Source organism: Schistocerca cancellata, chromosome 9 (genome assembly GCF_023864275.1).
Source record: "Schistocerca cancellata isolate TAMUIC-IGC-003103 chromosome 9, iqSchCanc2.1, whole genome shotgun sequence".
Classification (NCBI taxonomy): Eukaryota; Metazoa; Arthropoda; class Insecta; order Orthoptera; family Acrididae; genus Schistocerca; species Schistocerca cancellata.
In genome coordinates this window covers 11,897,791-11,918,322 of record NC_064634.1, presented here as the reverse complement: position 1 = coordinate 11,918,322, position 20,532 = coordinate 11,897,791, and the positions used below count along the sequence as shown (strand labels likewise).

At 42.0% G+C, this 20,532-nt stretch overlaps 1 protein-coding gene across 1 annotated transcript in view; it reads left to right on the top strand.

Annotated features, from left to right (window-relative positions):
- The window catches only part of LOC126100542 (RING finger and transmembrane domain-containing protein 2), an 82,805-nt gene that overhangs the window by 46,695 nt on the left and 15,578 nt on the right, over nucleotides 1-20,532 (top strand). Inside the window, exon 4 of the mRNA XM_049911160.1 lies at nucleotides 9,360-9,537. Coding sequence (XP_049767117.1) covers nucleotides 9,360-9,537 — 178 coding nt within the window. The remainder of the gene's footprint in view (nucleotides 1-9,359; nucleotides 9,538-20,532) is intronic.

Here is a 20,532-nt window from a genome sequence, read left to right as displayed (position 1 = left end):
GACGGGATAGCAGGTAGTGTGAGACAGGTCATTCGCCAGGTGACTCGGAGCCTGCACGAAAAGACAAAAAGCGCTCTGAGGGTAGTGCCTGTAAGGGAAATAGATAGAGAGGGGAGGAGAGGGAAAGGTGGTGGTGAAGAGGGAGACAGGAAGGGGAGAGAATAAGGGGAATGGCTGGGGGCTGGGGAAAGGGGGGCAGAGGCCTGGAGAGAGAGAGAGAGAGAGAGAGAGAGAGAGAGAGAGAAGTTGTGGTGGTGGGGGGGGGGGGGGGGAGAAGAGTAGTGCGAGAAGGAACTGCCTGCATAGTTCAGAGAAACTTGAGCTGGAAGAGAATATCCAATTGGTCCATGTAGTGAAGCAGTTGTTGAAAACATTTTTGTTGTGGTACATGTCATGTCGAGCAGCTGGATGCTAGAGTTAGTGGCTTCCCACATTTTGGCTGTGACCGTTCATGCAAGTGGTGGACAGGTGATTACTTCTCATGCACACATGGATTGCTATGCAGTAATCACATAGCCGATATATAACACGGCTGGTTTCACACGTAGCTCTGCCTTTTGTTGGGTAGGAGATGCCTGTGACTGGAGTGCAGTAAGCAATGATGAGTGGACATATGGGACAGGTCCTGCACCTGGGTCAACCACAAGGAATGATCTGTGAGTTGTAGGATTGGGAGCAGGATTAGAATAGGGATGGACAAGGATATTCTATAGGTTCAGTGGGATGCGGACCACTACTTTGGATGATATCTGAAGTATGGTTGAATTGAGGGTTTGGGTTGAAGGTGAGGGCTTCAGAAAGTATTGCGACTTCACAGAGATCAAACTTTTGGCAGAAATCTATAGTAAAATACTTGACACAATTTAACTCCCGGTGTAACTGTAAAAGAATTCTGCTCAGTACATTAAAAAGAGAAAGATCCAAAGCTAGAAAGAGCAGACTCATTAGCCAAGAAGTCAAAAAATTTATTTAAGAATAGGAAAGATACCAGACTAAGTTAAACAGCAAGTTCAACATGTTGAATAGTAAAACTAATACAGCCGTAGATGAAATGGACACTCATTCAACAAACATACTTGTGGAAACATCAAAATATATTGCAGGTAAAAAGATAGCAAAAGAAAAATAAGATTAGAGTTCTAAGTAGATGATAATAATAGGACCATGATGGAATAGGCTGCATTAAACAAAACTATTCAGGAATTGTGTAAAGAGAATGCAGAAAGCTACAGTAAAAATGTAGTAAGGGATTAAGTCAAAATATTAAAAGTATGAAAAAACAGAAAATAAACTGCAAGTACACTTCTCAGATTTGGCATGGATAACGTTGTGTAAGTCCCACAACATTTCATCGAAGCAGCTGTTCATCACATGTAGATGTTTACAGTAGTTACTGCTGCAAGACATGACTGGTGATTTTTGCGAGGCAGAGCACATGTACCATCAGTCGCATCTTGCAGCAATAACTACTGTAACCACCCATAGGCGTTGAATAGTTCTTCAATGAAATATTGTGGGACTTATACAAGTTTTGGAAGTGTCTACAATAAGTAAGCTGGGAAAACTCGAAAAAATTATAAAAGAGAAAGCTGTGATGTATAGACACCATTTTATTATTTAGATGAATGATGATGCAGTATTTAACAGTAGAGAGAACGTTGTGCCCACATTTGCAGATTGGAAAAAGAAATCTGTGGTCGAAGAGATGAATCAGAAGCGCATTTATCAAATAATGATATTGAAGAAGTAATACTGACTGGAATGTAAAAAGCTACTGGAAGTATGGAGAAAGGAAAGGTATCTGGAGACGATGTTCCAATATAAGTAATTACATCCAGTCAAAGAAATATGAAAAAAAACTTATGAAATTATTTACAGAATGTCTGCGGAGAAAACAATTCTCAAAACTGAGATAGTGTCTTTATTCTACTTAACTAGGAAGAAGGCAGACAAAATACTCTAAAATTAACACAGACTTTATAGAGAAAACATCACATCTTAATCAGACAAAGGAATGAGATGGCTTTAGAAATGGATAAAGCACAATGGACTATTTGCAAGTTGTGAACGAATTAATGGAATGTATAGTGACTGTCTATTAGCACTTTTTCTGGAATTCTTAGATTCTAAGAAAGCTTGTGACTTGGTTTCGAAAAATGTTTACTAACATTCTGTGAGTTATCAGTCCTAAAGGATGCTTTCACTTTTTTTTTTTTTTTCCATCAGTTTGATGCGGCCCGCCACGAATTCCTTTCCTGTGCTAACCTCTTCATCTCAGAGAAGCACTTGCAACCTACGTCCTCAATTATTTGCTTGACGTATTCCAATCTCTGTCTTCCTCTACAGTTTTTGCCCTCTACAGCTCCCTCTAGTACCATGGAAGTCATTCCCTCATGTCTTAGCAGATGTCCTATCATCCTGTCCCTTCTCCTTATCAGTGTTTTCCACATATTCCTTTCCTCTCCGATTCTGCGTAGAACCTCCTCATTCCTACCTTATCAGTCCACCTAATTTTCAACATTCGTCTATAGCACCACATCTCAAATGCTTCGATTCTCTTCTGTTCCGGTTTTCCCACAGTCCATGTTTCACTACCATACAATGCTGTACTCCAGACGTACATCCTCAGAAATTTCTTCCTCAAGTTAAGGCCGGTATTTGATATTAGTAGACTTCTCTTGGCCAGAAAAGCCTTTTTTGCCATAGCGAGTCTGCTTTTGATGTCCTCCTTGCTTCGTCCGTCATTGGTTATTTTACTGCCTAGGTAGCAGAATTCCTTAACTTCATTGACTTCGTGACCATCAATCCTGATAAGTTTCTCGTTGTTCTCATTTCTACTACTTCTCATTACCTTCGTCTTTCTCCGATTTACTCTCAAACCATACTGTGTACTCATTAGACTGTTCATTCCGTTCAGCAGATCATTTAATTCTTCTTCACTTTCACTCAGGATAGCAATGTCATCAGCGAATCGTATCATAGATATCCTTTCACCTTGTATTTTAATTCCACTCCTGAACCTTTCTTTTATTTCTATCATTGCTTCCTCGATGTACAGATTGAAGAGTAGGGGTGAAAGGCTACAGCCTTGTCTTACACCCTTTTTAATACGAGCACTTCGTTCTTGATCGTCCACTCTTATTATTCCCTCTTGGTTGTTGTACATATTGTATATGACCCGTCTCTCCCTATAGCTTACCCCTACTTCTTTCAGAATCTCGAACAGTTTGCAGAATTTTATATTGTCGAACGCTTTTTCCAGGTCGACAAATCCTATGAAAATGTCTTGATTTTTCTTTAGCCTTGCTTCCATTATTAGCCGTAATGTCAGAATTGCCTCTCTCGTCCCTTTACTTTTCCTAAAGCCAAACTGATCGTCACCTAGCGCATTCTCAATTTTCTTTTCCATTCTTCTGTATATTATTCTTGTAAGCAGCTTCGATGCATGAGCTGTTAAGCTGATTGTGCGATAATTCTCGCACTTGTTAGCTCTTGCCGTCTTCGGAATTGTGTGGATGATGCTTTTCCGAAAGTCAGATGGTATGTCGCCAGACTCATATATTCTACACACCAACGTGAATAGTCGTTTTGTTGCCACTTCCCCCAATGATTTTAGAAATTCTGATGGAATGTTATCTGTCCCTTCCGCCTTATTTGACCGTAATTCCTCCAAAGCTCTTTTAAATTCCAATACTAATACTGGATCCCCTATCTCTTCTAAATCGACTCCTGTTTCTTCTTCTATCACATCAGACAAATCTTCACCCTCATAGAGGCTTTCAGTGTATTCTTTCCACCTATCTGCTCTCTCCTCTGCATTTAACAGTGGAATTCCCGTTGCACTCTTAATGTTACCACCGTTGCTTTTAATGTCACCAAAGGTTGTTTTGACTTTCCTGTATGCCGAGTCTGTCCTTCCGACAATCATATCTTTTTCGATGTCTTCACATTTTTCCTGCAGCCATTTAGTCTTAGCTTCCCTGCACTTCCTATTTATTTCATTCTTCAGCGACTTGTATTTCTGTATTCCTGATTTTCCCGGAGCATGTTTGTACTTCCTCTTTTCATCAATCAACTGAAGTATTTCTTCTGTTACCCATGGTTTCTTCACAGCTACCTCCTTTGTACCTATGTTTTCCTTCCCAACTTCTGTGATGGCCCTTTTTAGAGATGTCCATTCATCTTCAACTGTACTGCCTACTGCGCTATTCCTTATTGCTGTATCTATAGCGTTAGAGAAGTTCCAACGTATTTCGTTATTCCTTAGTAATTTCGTTATTCCTTAGTACTTCCGTATCCCACTTCTTTGTGTATTGATTCTTCCTGACTAATGTCTTGAACTTCAGCCTACTCTTCATCGCTACTATATTGTGATCTGAGTCTATATCTGCTCCTGGGCACACCTAACAATCCAGTATCTGATTTCGGAATCTCTGTCTGACCATGATGTAATCTAATTGAAATCTTCCCGTATCTCCTGGCCTTTTCCAAGTATACCTCCTCCTCTTGTGATTCTTGAACAGGGTATTCGCTATTACTAGCTGAAACTTGTTACAGAACTCAATTAGTCTTTCTCCTCTTTCATTCCTTGTCTCAAGCCCATATTCTCCTGTAACCTTTTCTTCTACTCCTTCCCCTACAACTGCATTCCAGTCGCCCATGACTATTAGATTTTCGTCCCCCTTTACATACTGTATTACCCTTTCAATATCCTCATACACTTTCTCTATCTGTTCATCTTCAGCTTGCGACGTCGGCATGTATACCTGAACTATCGTTGTCGGTGTTGGTCTGCTGTCGATTCTGATTAGAACAACCCGGTCACTGAACTGTTCACAGCAACACATCCTCTGCCCTACCTTCCTATTCATAATGAATCCTACACCTGTTATACCATTTTCTGCTGCTGTTGATATTACCCGATACTCATCTGACCAGAAATCCTTGTCTTCCTTCCACTTCACTTCACTGACCCCTACTATATCTAGATTGAGCCTTTGCATTTCCCTTTTCAGATTTTCTAGTTTCTGTATCACGTTCAAGCTTCTGACATTCCACGCCCCGACTTGTAGAACGTTATCCTTTCGTTGATTATTCAATCTTTTTCTCACGGTAACCTCCCCCTTGGCAGTCCCCTCCTGGAGATCCAAATGGGGGACTATTCCGGAATCTTTTGCCAATGGAGAGATCATCATGACACTTCTTCAATTACAGGCCACATGTCATGTGGATACACGTTACGTGTCTTTAATGCAGTGGTTTCCATTGCCTTCTGCATCCTCATGTCTTTGATCATAACTGGGAAAATTGAGGAATATATGTTCATGGAATATCTGAAGTACCTTTGTTCAGGGATGGCATTGTATTATTTATGTCTTGTGCAGATAAACTTCAACAATAAATCGTGTATCTTAATAGAGTAGGTTTTAAACTAGTCCTGAAGGTAATTTTAATAAGACAAAACACTGCACAACTAGTGTACAAAAAATAGGGTAATACAAATTAATAAAAAAGTCGTAAACGCTATAATGGGGCTTTTCTTTATTTAGAGTCACTGAAGACGTAGAAAAGATGAACAGAGAGAGTAACAAACAGAAGAGTGGAACTGACCTGGAGTACTTTTCATAAAGTTTGTCAAAACTAGGCTTGATAATGTCTCTGAAAATGAAAGTTTACAATCATTGTGTATTAATAATTCTTATTGATGGCACTGAGACGTGGATTTTTAATGGAAAAAAAAAAAAAAAAAAAATACAGTTACAAACTTGAGGGTTGCTCAGTGATTGGAGGAGAGAGATGCTCATTGGGAGTTACTGGGAGAAACAAGAAAAACACACAGATGCATCAGGGAACAAACAGGAGGGGAGTATGTAATGGTGAATTTAAAGAAAATGGAATGGAGGATTTCAGGACATACACATAATTTGATTATAAGTATCTGGACACCCCTATGTAATGTGGAATTGAATAGTAGATGTCACAAGAGGCAGATCTGCCAGTAAAAGAGGTGGTAGGATAAATGTGCTGTCAGCAGAGCAGCAGTTAACAGCAGAGTAGGTCGGACAGGATAGCTCGGTGACTTTGAATGTGAATTAGTTGTTGAACGTCACCTGAGTAACAAATTCATCAGGGACATTTCAGCCCTTCTAAAGCTGCCTAAGTCAGCTATTGTGGTGATTGTGAAGTGGAAATGCGAAGGAACAACCAAAGCTAAATCGAGGCCAGGGAGACCTCGTGCTGACGGGTATGTACTGTCAAGCATTGCAGAGGGTGGTTGTAAAAAAATTACATGAAATCAGAGGAGGGAATCACTTGTGAGTTCCAAAGAGCTACCAGCAGTCCAGCTAGTGCAATGATTTTGTGTATGGAGTTAAAAAGAATAGGATACAAAGGTTGAGCAGCTCCTCTTAAGCTACACATTTCTGTAGTCAGTGCTAAGCATTGCATGAATTGATGTAAAGAGCAGTGCCATTGGACAGAGGATGACTGAAAACAAATGATTTGGAGTGATCACCTGCACACCCTGTGGCAATTCCATGGAAAGATTTTGATTTGATAATACTTGGAGATTATTACCTGCCATCATGCATAGTACCAGCAGTGAAGTATGGAGGAGGTGGTGGTACGGTATGGGGTGTTAGTCATTTTTAGGGTATGGTGCATAAGAAAATGCTTAATTTGATGTGATAGGAACACATTTTGCAGCATTATGTACTGCTTACAGTAACAGAATGGTTCAGAGGCTGATAAGTGTGTGTATCAGCATGACAGTGCACTCTGTCATAAAACAGTATCTGTGAGGCAATTGTTTGTGGATAACAACATTCCTTAAATAGATTGGTCTACTCAGAGTCCCAACCTGACCCCAGTTAAACTCCTCTGGGATGAGTTGGAACATTGACTTCGCTGTGGACCTCAGCATCCAACATCACTATCTTCTCTGGTTTCGGCTGTTGGAGAAGTATGGACAGCCATCCTGCCAGTGACATTCAGACATCGCGTTGCAGAGCTCGAGCCATCATAAAGGTGAAGAGTGGAGACACACTATACTAATGTCCTCTAATAGGTTTCTGGATGCTTTGATTAGATGGTGTATTCACAGGAATGTGTGGTAGAGGACCAAGATAGCTCTTTATTGGATTCCAAGAGATATGAAAACTCTTGAGACTATGACTTAATGGATGGTGGGTAGATGACATTAGAAAATAGACAGGAGCAATTTCAGTGCATTTAACTAGAGACTGTAATGCATTGAAAAATACACTGTGTGGTCAAAAGTATCCGGACAACCCCAAAACATACATTTTTCATATTAGGTGCATTGTGCTGCCATCTAGTGCCAGGTACTCCATATCAGCGACCTCAGTAGTCATTAGACATCGTGAGAGAGCAGAATGGGGTGCTCCACAGAACTCACGGACTTTGAACGTGGTCAGGTGATTGGGTCTCACTTGTGTCATATGTCTGTACGCAAGATTTCCACACTCCTAAACATCCCTAGGGACACATACAGCACAAAAACATACAGACCAACCTCATCTGTGGACTGACAGAGACCGCCGACAGTTGAAGAGGGTCGTAATGTGTAATAGGCAGACATCTATCCCGACTATCACAAAGGAATTCCAAACTGCAATCCTCTGCAAGTACTGTGACAGTTATGCGGGAGGTGAGAAAACTTGGCTTTCATGGTCGAGCAGCTGCTCATAAGCCACACATCATGCCGGCAAATGCCAAACAGTGCTTTGCTTGGTGTAAGGAATGTAAACATTGGATGATTGAACAGTGGAAAAACGTAGTGTGGCATGATGAATCACGGTACATAATGTGGCGATCTGATGATGGAAGGGTGTGGGTATGGCGAATGCCTGATGAACGTCATCTGCCAGTGTGTGTAGTGCCAACAGTAAAGTTCGGAGGCAGTGGTGTTATGGTGTGGTTGTGTTTTCCATGGAGGGGGCTTGCACCCCTTGTCATTTTGCGTGGTACTATCACAGCACAGGCCTACAATGATGTTTTAAGTACCTTCTTGCTTCCCATTGTTGAAGATTAATTCGGGGATGGCAATTGCATCTTTCAACATGATTGTGCACCAGTTCATAATGCACGGCCTGTGGCGGAGTGGTTACACAACATCCCTGTAATGGACTGACCTGCACAGTGTCCTGACCTGAATCCTATAGGACACCTTTGGGATGTTTTGGAAAGCCGACTTCGTGCCAGGCCTCACCAATCGACATCAATACCTCTCCTCAGTGCAGCAGTCAATGAAGAATGGTCTGCCATTCCCCAAGAAACCTTCCAGCATCTGATTGAAAGTAAGCCTGCAAGAGTGGAAGCTGTCGTCAAGGCTAAGGGTGGTCGAACACCATATTGAATTCCAGCATTACCGATGGAGGGTGCCATGAACTTGTAAGTCATTTTCAGCCTGGTCTCTGGATACTTTTGATCACATAGTGTTTAGGGAGGTCTTGCTCCTGCAGATGGTTTAAAATTACTAATAATGAACACACATTTTATTGCACATAACACTAGAGTAGAAGCATTCACTGTTATTTTTTATTAGTTTTTTAATATATATGTTATTTGGTGGGATGTAGTTTTTTGAGTGAATTTCATATAACAATACTTAAATAAACAGTCCCATACTCAGGATATGAGGGGGTGAGCAGATGTAGGAAACCTGTCACTGCCACTCACAGAAAACCCTTAGTGGAGGTGGTGTGCATTGCCTTCCTCCAACCTGTTACAAAGTGTCAAGCATGTATCTGTGTCTTGTGGATGACTGTGATGAGTATTTGTGCAGTGTAGTGTTGGGTTTGTTTCGTGATGGATGAAAGGAAGGGAGAGGGTCGAACCCAGTGCCAGCACATAGCCTCCTCCTCATGAATAGCACAAAGGGGGCTGCTACACTCTACTTCTCCGTACGATGGATGGATTATTTTCAACAGTGTCACATGTCCTCACTTCATGAGACACTGCAGAAAGGTTTGAAATTTAATCCAAGACATTGGCACAAAGACTGGCAATCGGGAAATTTGCACCACCACCTCTCCTCCCCTTGCCGGCCAAATACTATGCAAGTGAAAATTTCATCCAACACAAAGAGTTGAACTGGCTTACCTCAGAGTCAAGGACCACTACACAAGTGGGCATTAACAGCCTCAGCTATGGATGCGGATAAATTTCATATTCATTGTATTTTATTTTTTTGCTCTTAGTGCACTGTGTATGCTTTCTCCATGTAACTATTTTTGTAATACAAAATTTTATGTTTATTCATAAATAATTTCTGACAGATATGACAGCATTAAATAACATGTAATTTGGTATTTTAACTGAAGCCTGAACTGTTTCAGGCATTCTTATATTTCTGGCCTTATCAATAACGGCATGCTATAGCAACACAGTTCTAAGGAGAGAAATTGGGAAACAATCTCGCCGTAGCCTTGGCACTCTTGGTCTCGTTGTAACAAACTTACTTGTTTGTATCCTTGGATTGTATTATTTCTTTGAGGACCAAAAGCTCTATCTCAGGTATGTATTCTTCTCAATTGATTATTAGTTATGTTGTAATGCCACCCACTTGGCAAGAGACTGGGAAGTTAGTTACATTTGATAATATTTGTGCAAGGTATTTTCTAAGAGTAGGAATGAAAAGCCATCAGGCATTCACCAACGTCTGTTGTAGAAAAATAAAACAAGACCAAAATCACTTGGCCCAACAAAGTATGCAAGGTTTCCTGTAGCACTTTTGTGTTGTCTCATTTTGTACCTACAGCTACACCAAATTGCCAATTGCAGTATTCCTCTGTTTCACTGTTATCATTTCTTGTTATTTCCTGCTGCACTATATTTAACTGTTTCAAAATATGAACTTTTTAATATTTTTCTGGAGATGAGTCAGCCATAAATACAATTAAGTCTTCAATATTTCTGTACACAGCTATTGATTTTGTATAATATTACAAAGAAACAGAATGGCTGCACAGTACTTACCTCCAGAAGGCGAAACTCCCAAGTACTGCCAACAGGCACATTTAAACTGGAAAGGAAAAAAGTGAAACCTCGAAAACTGAAAGATCCTCTTCCCAGTAAGGAGGTATAGGTCACTTAGACCTCAGTTTGAGAAGGATCCACTTGTTTTGAAGACAAGGGGAGACTCAGAGGTAGGGGAAACATCCGAGTAGGAGGTCAATGATAGATTCATGTATTAATTTACATAAAATAAGGAAAAGGCCACGACTTACCTTTAGCAGACTGGTGCGCAGAAATACATAACAGAAAACTGTGATCACAATAGCTATTGAGCTCTTCCTCTTTTTCTGCTAAAAGTACACAAATTCACACACAGGCATCCAAATACACTCACTCCTGCAGTCACAATGAGACTGACTGGGGATTCCGCCTCCATGACCTCTGTGTCAACAAGATGTTAATCCCTGATCTTCCTTTGTTATTATTGATTGTAGATTATTGAGAGCAGTTGCCTGGACAGATGGAAGTGGGAAGGGGGGACGGAAGGACACGAGGCAAGGAGGGGGTGGTAGGACATTGGGAGGCAGGTCTTACAGCAGCTAACTCAGCTGCTGCACAACAAGACAAAAGTAATTCAGAGGTTAGAACATGTAAGACAGAGAGTGGGAGAAAGGGAGGGAGGGGAGGAAAGTAATGTGGAGATGAAGAATGTGTGTGTGTGTGTGTGTGTGTGTGTGTGTGTGTGTGTGTGTGTGTGTGTGTGAGAGAGAGAGAGAGAGAGAGAGAGAGAGAGAGAGAGAGAGAGAGAGGGGGGGGGGGGGGGGCACATGGTGATGGGGGTGGGGGGAGAAAGCAGTACATGATGTGGATGGTGAAGGAGTGCTGTGAGCAGACGAGAGAAGGGGAAAAGGTAAGGTGAGGCTATGGGAGACAGGTTGCAGAAGTTTGGGCCATGGGGCTGCAAGAGTGCAGAATATACTGGAGAGAGAATTTCCACGTGCATAGTTCAAAGAAAGTTGTGCTGGAAGGCAGTATCCAAATTGCCTGCGCAGTGAAGCAGCAGTTGAAGTCATTTGCATTGTGGCGTGTATTGTGGGTGGGTGTTGGGTGGGTGTATGGGACAGGTCTTGCAGCTAGGTCGACCTCAAGGAAAGGGCCATGAGAGTGCAGGGTTGAGAGCAGTCTTGGAGTAGGGATGGACAGGGATGTTCTGTAGGTTGGGAGGATGACAGAACACAACTTTGGGTTATGTGGATAGGGTTTTGGACAGGATAGACCTGAATGAGATTTTCACTCTGCAGCGGAGTGTGCGCTGAAATGAAACTTCCTGGCAGATTAAAACTGTTTGCCAGACCGAGACTCGAACTCGGGACCAATGCCTTTCGCAGGCAAGTGCTCTACCAACTGAGCTACTCAAGCACGACTCACGCCCCGTCCTCACAGCTTTACTTCTGCCAGTACCTCGTCTCCTACCTTCCAAACTTTACAGAAGATCTCCTGCAAAGTTCTGCAAGGTTCGCAGGCCATAAGTACTCCTGTTACATGAAAAAATGGTTGCAGCACGCTTATAAATATATTTATTCATCTATGTCTTTGTTTATAACCAATATATACTAGTCATGAAGAAATTGGGTAAATATTTACTGTGTTTTGGAAAGCACAGAGACATTAGGCTACTGGCCTACCTTTTGTTCTATTCCTTTGATATATGTTTATTTAGTTTGTTTCTGTATCTAATAATGTGTGTTAGAGTGTGTTTATGGTCCAGCTATAGGAATATGTATTTAATTTCAAGTTATTTAAATGTAAATCCAGCATTTCAAATGTGTTTCAATATATTTGTGAATGTACGTTGGCTTGGACATATGGAGGGAGCGCTCTAGCCAGTCGCAGCGCTCATTGCTAAGAGAGATGTATGGAGGTTGGGGAGGAGCATAATTTCTGAAGACAGTCAAGTACGGCACAGGACACGGAGAGCGCTGGACGCAACAGTGCGAGGGATGCACATTCACGAGAGGGACTTGGAGGGTGTGGAGCGGCTTGCGCGTGTTCGTGGCAGATAGAAATACTTCGTAGTGCTGACTTTTGCACTTGTGAGATTTCCGTGGCTTCTACAGTGAAGCCGTAGTGTGCTTTTACAAGTAAATATATCACAAGCTATGGTGCTGTTCGTAACTAATTACCTGCAGTAGGAATCTATTGTTTCCCTGTTATTCAATTTGTATTTTATTTAATTGCTGGACCATCGACACCAATAAGTGTTTTGCAGAAATATACCGCATTCTCAAACGTACTTCTGCTGTCATACTCATCATTTAAAGTCGTTAAGAAAGTACCTGCAGATTCTTTTTTTTTTTTTTTTTTTTTTTTTTTTTTTTTTTTTTTTTTTTCCATTGCAATCTTTCATTTATAAATTTATATGTTTCTTTCATAATTCACAATTGCCGAGTGATAGAAACCTTTGACCATTCGATTCATGTGTGTATTCTTATCATATACTGAAGACTCAGCAGTATTTGGCCTTTAATGTGGCAACTATGTAACCCAGCCCCCAGACAACGAAACCAGCCAAAACTTTTAATATTGCAACTCTGAGTCGGAGGGTACATAGTTGAGGGCCACCATACCACCACCATTTCATTTCCATTTAATTTGAAAGCCTGCATTATGTTCTTGCCTTTCATGTTAGAGCCGCTGACATAGACCTGACCCCTCATGTCCCCCAAAAGTATTTTCATTTCTTCTAACTATTTTAAGACTACCTCGTAAGCCTCAAACCAGACATATCTCGTACACGAACAAATCCAAGAAAATGTTTAATAATATTTACATCACTCGTGTCAAGGTTGGTAGAAGTCACATTCACAAAACACACTATCATTGTCGTTTGCTCAACAACCGAAATATTTGGTGTACAGTCCAAAATCAAAGTATAATATTTAGCAGATCTCAATTGAGACAATATTTTGTTTTTAATTTTTTGATGGAGAAAGTGAATTATTTCACTTTGTATGTTTTTAGCCACATAATGACGAGACTTATTTTCACCATGTGTTGTCCTCCCCATATATTCAACAGAACTGAATCAAATTTACCAAATAATTCAACCAGTTTTAAGAAATTCCCATCTTTGTGAGTGAACAGTTTGTCAGAAGTTCCTCTGAAGGGAAGAGACTGCCTAGCCAAAAACTGGATAATTGTTATAAGGCGTTTGATTACATCTTTCCAATGCTGGGTTTCTGCATTTAATATCTGCCAGGATTCTGGCATTGACAGTATTGCCAGATTTTAATCTTCTGGCGAGGTCCACTCACTTTTGGTGCGATTGTAAGTGCACTTGGGACCTACTGTGGCTAGCTAATGTCTCAGAAATGTGCTGTCAGTCACCTGAAGTCAATAATATTTTAATGTTACTTATAATAAGTCACATAACAGTCGCTGAGTGCACCCACTTTCCGAATGGAAGGTAACCTGCAGGAATATTTTAATGTTTGAAAAGAGTTTACAACTGAAACAAGAAACAGCATTTGCACTTGTTGAATAAACTAACAATTTCCTCTGTAGAATTTCACCATTGCACAAACTGTGATTGTAATTTTTAGAGTGAAGCAATGATTAGAATCGTCTTTAGGGCAGCTTTCAAATTCTGTTATGTATTCCAGAGGCCCTGTTTCGACTAACGTTGTTCTAACAAAATCATCTATTTTGTCAGGCCATTTTGTGTGTCTGAATCAACTAATCACTGACAGTTTGAGTATCAAGCAAGGACCTGCTAGAATCAGCTGGAACAGCTTCACATTCATCAGAGAGGTTGCATACAATGTCATGTTTATCGTGCGACATTGAAGGTACATCTTCATCTACTGAAGGCTTACCCTGATTTATGTCTATATCTGCATTTGTGCTTGGATCATTCTGATCAAAATCTTCTTTAGGTTGGAAAAATTTATCTAATGAAAATTTTAATTTTTTGTGTACATTTTCTCTGCATGCAACAATATTAGAGAAGGAAAGTTGCTACTCACCATATACTGGAGATGCTGAGTTGCGATAGGCACAACAAAAAAACTCAAACAATTATAGTTTTCGGCCCTTAAGGCCTTTGTCATCAATACACACACAAACACGAACGCGACCATGCGCGCGCACACGCACACGCACACGCACACGCGCACACACACACACACACACACACACACACACACACACACACAAAAATGCAAACGCAACTTGCACACATGTCTGCAGTCTCAGACAACTGAAAACTTTTTGCTCATCCTTTCCTATACTGGCTGCCTGAAAGGCACTTCCAGTTGTCAGACATTGCAACAGTTTATAACATTCGCAGTAACTTACAGCCTAATGAAAATGCATCACGTCACAGTGAGAAAGTGTTTCACACAAAACTTATATTATGTTGGCACTGCTAACTGAATGTATTGCACACGCAAAGAAAGTTGACACTCGGTGCAGTGGCTGATGGGAGCAACCGTAAAGGCATGTACCATTTACAGTTGCTCCCATCAGGCACCACGCTGAGTGTCAAATTTGTTTGCGCGAATATTATAATTATCAGCTTTTAACACAATCGTTATTGTTTTTACTGAACAGCCTCCAAAAGGAATAATACGGCCAGTGATAGAACTGTCTTTACCTACATCGTTATTGTTCAAAGTTAATTGACGAAAGTAAATTGTGTCTGGCAAATAAAATATGTTTCTAATAATTGCACTACAAACAGACCTATATTGGCACCACAATCTAAAATTCGACCACTATATCAAACACTTAACTCGCTACTTAGCTATTAACAATCAAGGCAAGCGACCATTGTTGCTATATAATGCAACTGCAAAGTGAGAGTGGCGTATCCACTGTGCACTGGTGCCAACTCTCAAAAATATTTGCCCTGTAAACCCAAATCAAAACATCCCTAAGACTCGGTATTTTCATCTAAAACCTCTAGAAGAAAATATTCATATTTTTCTGTTGATTTTTACTTATTTATTTGCAAATTATTCAACATTTCAAACATAATTTCAGCTTTTTATGAAGCATTCAAAGTTTTAATGCCAATGTCAAACATGTTTATCATTTTGATGATATGAATATAATAGAGGGAAACATTCCACGTGGGAAAAATATATCTAAAAACAAAGATGATGTGACTTACCAAACGAAAGCATTGGTATGTTGATAGACACACAAAGAAACACAAACACACACACAAAATTTGAGCTTTCGCAACCCATGGTTGCTTCATCAGGAAAGAGGGAAGGAGAGGGAAAGACGAAAGGATGTGGGTTTTAAGGGAGAGGGTAAGGAGTCATTCCAATCCCGGGAGCGGAAAGACTTACTTTAGGGGTGACCAAACAGCCCTTATCAAAGATTTACTGTCCTACACTCGTACTCTCTGCTGGAAATATCACTTTGCCACGAATAAAAATAATCCTAAATCCTACTCCTAATGATCCAACTCCCCAAGACAATATGCAAATTGAACCCTGCCTAGAACAGTTCCGTCCTCCGTCACAGCGGGACCCACCTCCTCTTCCTCAAAATCACCCTCTCCAAACCTTCCAGGAATTTCTGACTTCCAGCCTTGCCTCTCAATCCTTCTTGAAAAACCTTAATCCTACTCCCAACATCACCACTGCTGAAGCCCAGGCTATCCATGATCTGAAGGCTGACTGATCCATTGTCATTCTTCCGGCGGACAAGGGTTCCACGACCGTGGTACTTGATCGTCGGGAGTATGTGGCTGAAGGACTGCGTCAGCTTTCAGACAACACTACATACAAAGTTTGCCAAGGTAATCCCATTTCTGACGTCCAGGCGGAGCTTCAAGGAATCCTCAGAACCTTAGGCCCCCTACAAAACCTTTCACCTGACTCCATCAACCTCCTGGCCCCACCGACACCCCACACCCCTACCTCTACCTCTACATCTACATCGACATCTACATCTACATCTACATCCATACTCCGCAAGCCACCTGACTGTGTGTGGCGGAGGGTACCTTGAGTACCTCTATCGGTTCTCCCTTCTATTCCAGTCTCGTATTGTTCGTGGAAAGAAGGATTGTCGGTATGCCTCTGTGTGGGCTCTAATCTCTCTGATTTTATCCTCATGGTCTCTTCGCGAGATATACGTAGGAGGGAGCAATATACTGCTTGACTCTTCGGTGAAGGTATGTTCTCGAAACTTTGACAAAAGCCTGTACCGAGCTACTGAGCGTCTCTCCTGCAGAGTCTTCCACTGGAGTTTATCTATCATCTCCGTAATGCTTTCGCGATTACTAAATGATCCTGTAATGAAGCGCGCTGCTCTCCGTTGGATCTTCTCTATATCTTCTATCAACCCTATCCGGTACGGATCCCACACTGCTGAGCAGTATTCAAGCTGTGGGCGAACAAGCGTACTGTAACCTACTTCCTTTGTTTCTGGATTGCGTTTCCTTAGGATTCTTCCAATGAATCTCAGTCTGGCATCTGCTTTACCGACGATCAACATTATATGATCATTCCATTTTAAATCACTCCTAATGCGTACTCCCAGATAATTTATGGTATTAACTGCTTCCAGTTGCTGACCTGCTATTTTGTAGCTAAATGATAAAGGATCTATCTTTCTGTGTATTCGCAGCACATTACACTTGTCTACATTGAGATTCAATTGCCATTCCCTGCACCATGCGTCAATTCGCTGCAGATCCTCCTGCATTTCAGTACAATTTTCCATTGTTACAACCTCTCGATACACCACAGCATCATCTGCAAAAAGCCTCAGTGAACTTCCAATGTCATCCACCATGTCATTTATGTATATTGTGAATAGCAACGGTCCTATGACACTCCCCTGCAGCACACCTGAAATCACTCTTACTTCGGAAGACTTCTCTCCGTTGAGAATGACATGCTGCGTCCTGTTATCTAGGAACTCCTCAATCCAATCACACAATTTGTCTGATAGTCCATATGCTCTTACTTTGTTCATTAAACGACTGTGGGGAACTGTATCGAACGCCTTGCGGCAGTCAAGAAACACGGCATCTACCTGTGAACCCGTGTCTATGGCCCTCTGAGTCTCGTGGACGAATAGCGCGAGCTGTGTTTCAGATGACCGTCTTTTTCGAAACCCATGCTGATTCCTACAGAGTAGATTTCTAGTCTCCAGAAAAGTCATTATACTCGAACACAATACGTGTTCCAAAATTCTACAACTGATCGACGTTAGAGATATAGGTCTATAGTTCTGCACATCTGTTCGACGTCCCTTCTTGAAAACGGGGATGACCTGTGCCCTTTTCCAATCCTTTGGAACGCTACGCTCTTCTAGAAACCTACGGTACACCGCTGCAAGAAGGGGGGCAAGTTCCTTCGCGTACTCTGTGTAAATTTGAACTGGTATTCCATCAGGTCCAGAGGCCTTTCCTCTTTTGAGTGATTTTAATTGTTTCTCTATCCCTCTCTCGTCTATTTCGATATCTACCATTTTGTCATCTGTGCGACAATCTAGAGAAGGAACTACAGTGCAATCTTCCTCTGTGAAACAACTTTGGAAAAAGACATTTAGTATTTCGGCCTTTAGTCTGTCATACTCTGTTTCAGTACCATTTTGGTCACAGAGTGTCTGGACATTTTGTTTTGATCCACCTACCGCTTTGACATAAGACCAAAATTTCTTAGGATTTTCTGCCAAGTCAGTACATAGAACTTTACTTTCGAATTCATTGAACGCCTCTCGCACAGCCCTCCTCACACTACATTTCGCTTCGCGTAATTTTTGTTTGTCTGCAAGGCTTTGGCTATGTTTATGTTTGCTGTGAAGTTCCCTTTGCTTCCGCAGCAGTTTTCTAACTCGGTTGTTGTACCACGGTGACTCTTTTCCATCTCTTAAGATCTTGCTTGGCACATACTCATCTAACGCATTATGTACGACGGTTTTGAACTTTGTCCGCTGATCCTCAACACTATCTGTACTTGAGACAAAACTTTTGTGTAGAGCCAACAGGTACTCTGAAATCTGCTTTTTGTCACTTTTTCTAAACAGAAAAATCTTCCTACCCTTTTTAATATTCCTATTTACGGCTGAAATCATCGATGCCGTAACCGCTTTACGATCGCTGATTCCCTGTTCTGCGTTAATTTTTTCAAATAGTTCGGGTCTGTTTGTCACCAGAAGGTCTAATATGTTATCGCCACGAGTCGATTCTCTGTTTAACTGCTCAAGGTAGTTTTCAGATAAAGCACTTAAAAAAATTTCACTGGGTTCTTTGTCCCTGCCACCCGTTATGAACGTTTGAGTCTCCCAGTCTATATCCGGCAAATTAAAATCTCCACCCAGAACTACAACATGGTGGGGAAATCTACTCGAAATATTTTCCAAATTATCCTTCAGGTGCTCAGCCATAACAGCTGCTGAGCCAGGGGGCCTATAGAGACATCCAATTACCATGTCTGATCCTGCTTTAACCGTGACATTCACCCAAATCATTTCACATTTCGGATCTCCGTCAATTTCCTTCGATACTATTGCACTTCTTATCACTATAAACACGCCTCCCCCTTCATTGTCCAGCCTGTCTCTGCGGTATACATTCCAATGTGAGTTTAGGATTTCATTACTGTTTACGTCTGGTTTCAGCCAACTTCCTGTCCCTAGTACTATATGGGTGTTGTGACCGTTTATTAATGAGAGCAGTTCTGGGACCTTTCTATAGACGCTCCTACCTACTTCCTAAAATTCACAAACCCAATCATCCCGGCCGCCCCATTGTAGCTGGTTACCAAACCCCCACAGAACGTATCTCTGCCTACGTAGATCAACACCTTCAACCCATTACAGGCAGTCTCCCATCCTTCATCAAAGACACCAACCACTTTCTCGAATGCCTGGAATCCTTACCCAATCTGTTACCCCCAGAAACCATCCTTATAACTATTGATGCCACTTCCTTATACACAAATATTCCGCACGTCCAGGGCCTCGCTGCGATGGAGCAACCTCATTTCACGCCGATCACCTGCCACCCTACCTAAAACCTCTTTCCTCATTACCTTAGCCAGCTTCATCCTGACTCACAACTCCTTCACTTTCGAAGGTCAGACATACCGACAATTAAAGGGAACAGCCATGGGTACCAGGATGGCCTCCTCGTATGCCAATCTATTTGTGGGTCGCTTAGAGGAAGCCTTCTTGGTTACCCAGGCCTGCCAACCCAAAGTTTGGTACAGATTTATTGATGATATCTTCATGATCTGGACTCACAGTGAAGAAGAACTCCAGAATTTCCTCTCCAACCTCAACTCCTTTGGTTCCATCAGATTCACCTGGTCCTACTCCAAATCCCATGCCACTTTCCTTGACGTTGACCTCCATCTGTCCAATGGCCAGCTTCACACATCCGTCCACATCAAACCCACCAACAAGCAACAGTACCTCCATTATGACAGCTGCCACCCATTCCATATCAAACGGTCCCTTCCCTACAGCCTAGGTCTTCGTGGCAAACGAATCTGCTCCAGTCCGGAATCCCTGAACCATTACACCAACAACCTGAAAACAGCTTTCGCATCCCGCAACTACCCTCCCAACCTGGTACAGAAGCAAATAACCAGAGCCACTTCCCCATCCCCTCAAACCCAGAACCTCCCACAGAAGAACCCCAAAAGTGCCCCATTTGTGAGAGGATAGTTTCCAGGACTGGATCAGACTCTGAATGTGGCTCTCCAGCAGGGATACGACTTCCTCAAATCCTGCGCTGAAATGAGATCCATCCTTCATGAAATCCTCCCCACTCCACTTAGAGTGTCTTTCCACCGTCCACCTAACCTTCGTAACCTCTTGGTTCATCCCTATGAAATCCCCAAACCACCTTCCCTACCCTCTGGCTCCTACCCTTGTAACCACCCCCCGGTGTAAAACCTGTCCCATGTACCCTCCCACCACCACCTACTCCAGTCCTGTAACCTGGAAGGTGTACACGATCAAAGGCAGAGCCACGTGTGAAAGCACCCACGTGATTTACCAACTGACCTGCCTACACTGTGAAGCCTTCTATGTGGGAATGACCAGCAACAAACTGTCCATTCGCATGAATGGACACAGGCAGACAGTGTTTGTTGGTAATGAGGATCACCCTGTGGCTAAACATGCCTTGGTGCACGGCCAGCACATCTTGGCACAGTGTTACACCGTCCGGATTATCTGGATACTTCCCACTAACACCAACCTATTGGAACTCCGGAGATGGGAACTTGCCCTTCAGTATATCCTCTCTTCCCGTTACCCACCAGGTCTCAACCTCCGCTAATTTCAAGTTGCCGCCGCTCATACCTCACCTGTCATTCAACAACATCTTTGCCTCTGTACTTCCGCCTCGACTGACATCTCTGCCCAAACTCTTTGCCTTTACAAATGTCTGCTTGTCTGTATATGTGCGGATGGATATGTGTGTGTGTGTGCGAATGTACACCTGTCCTTTTTTCCCCCCTAAGGTAAGTCTCTCTGCTCCCGGGATTGGAATGACTCCTTCCCCTCTCCCTTAAAACC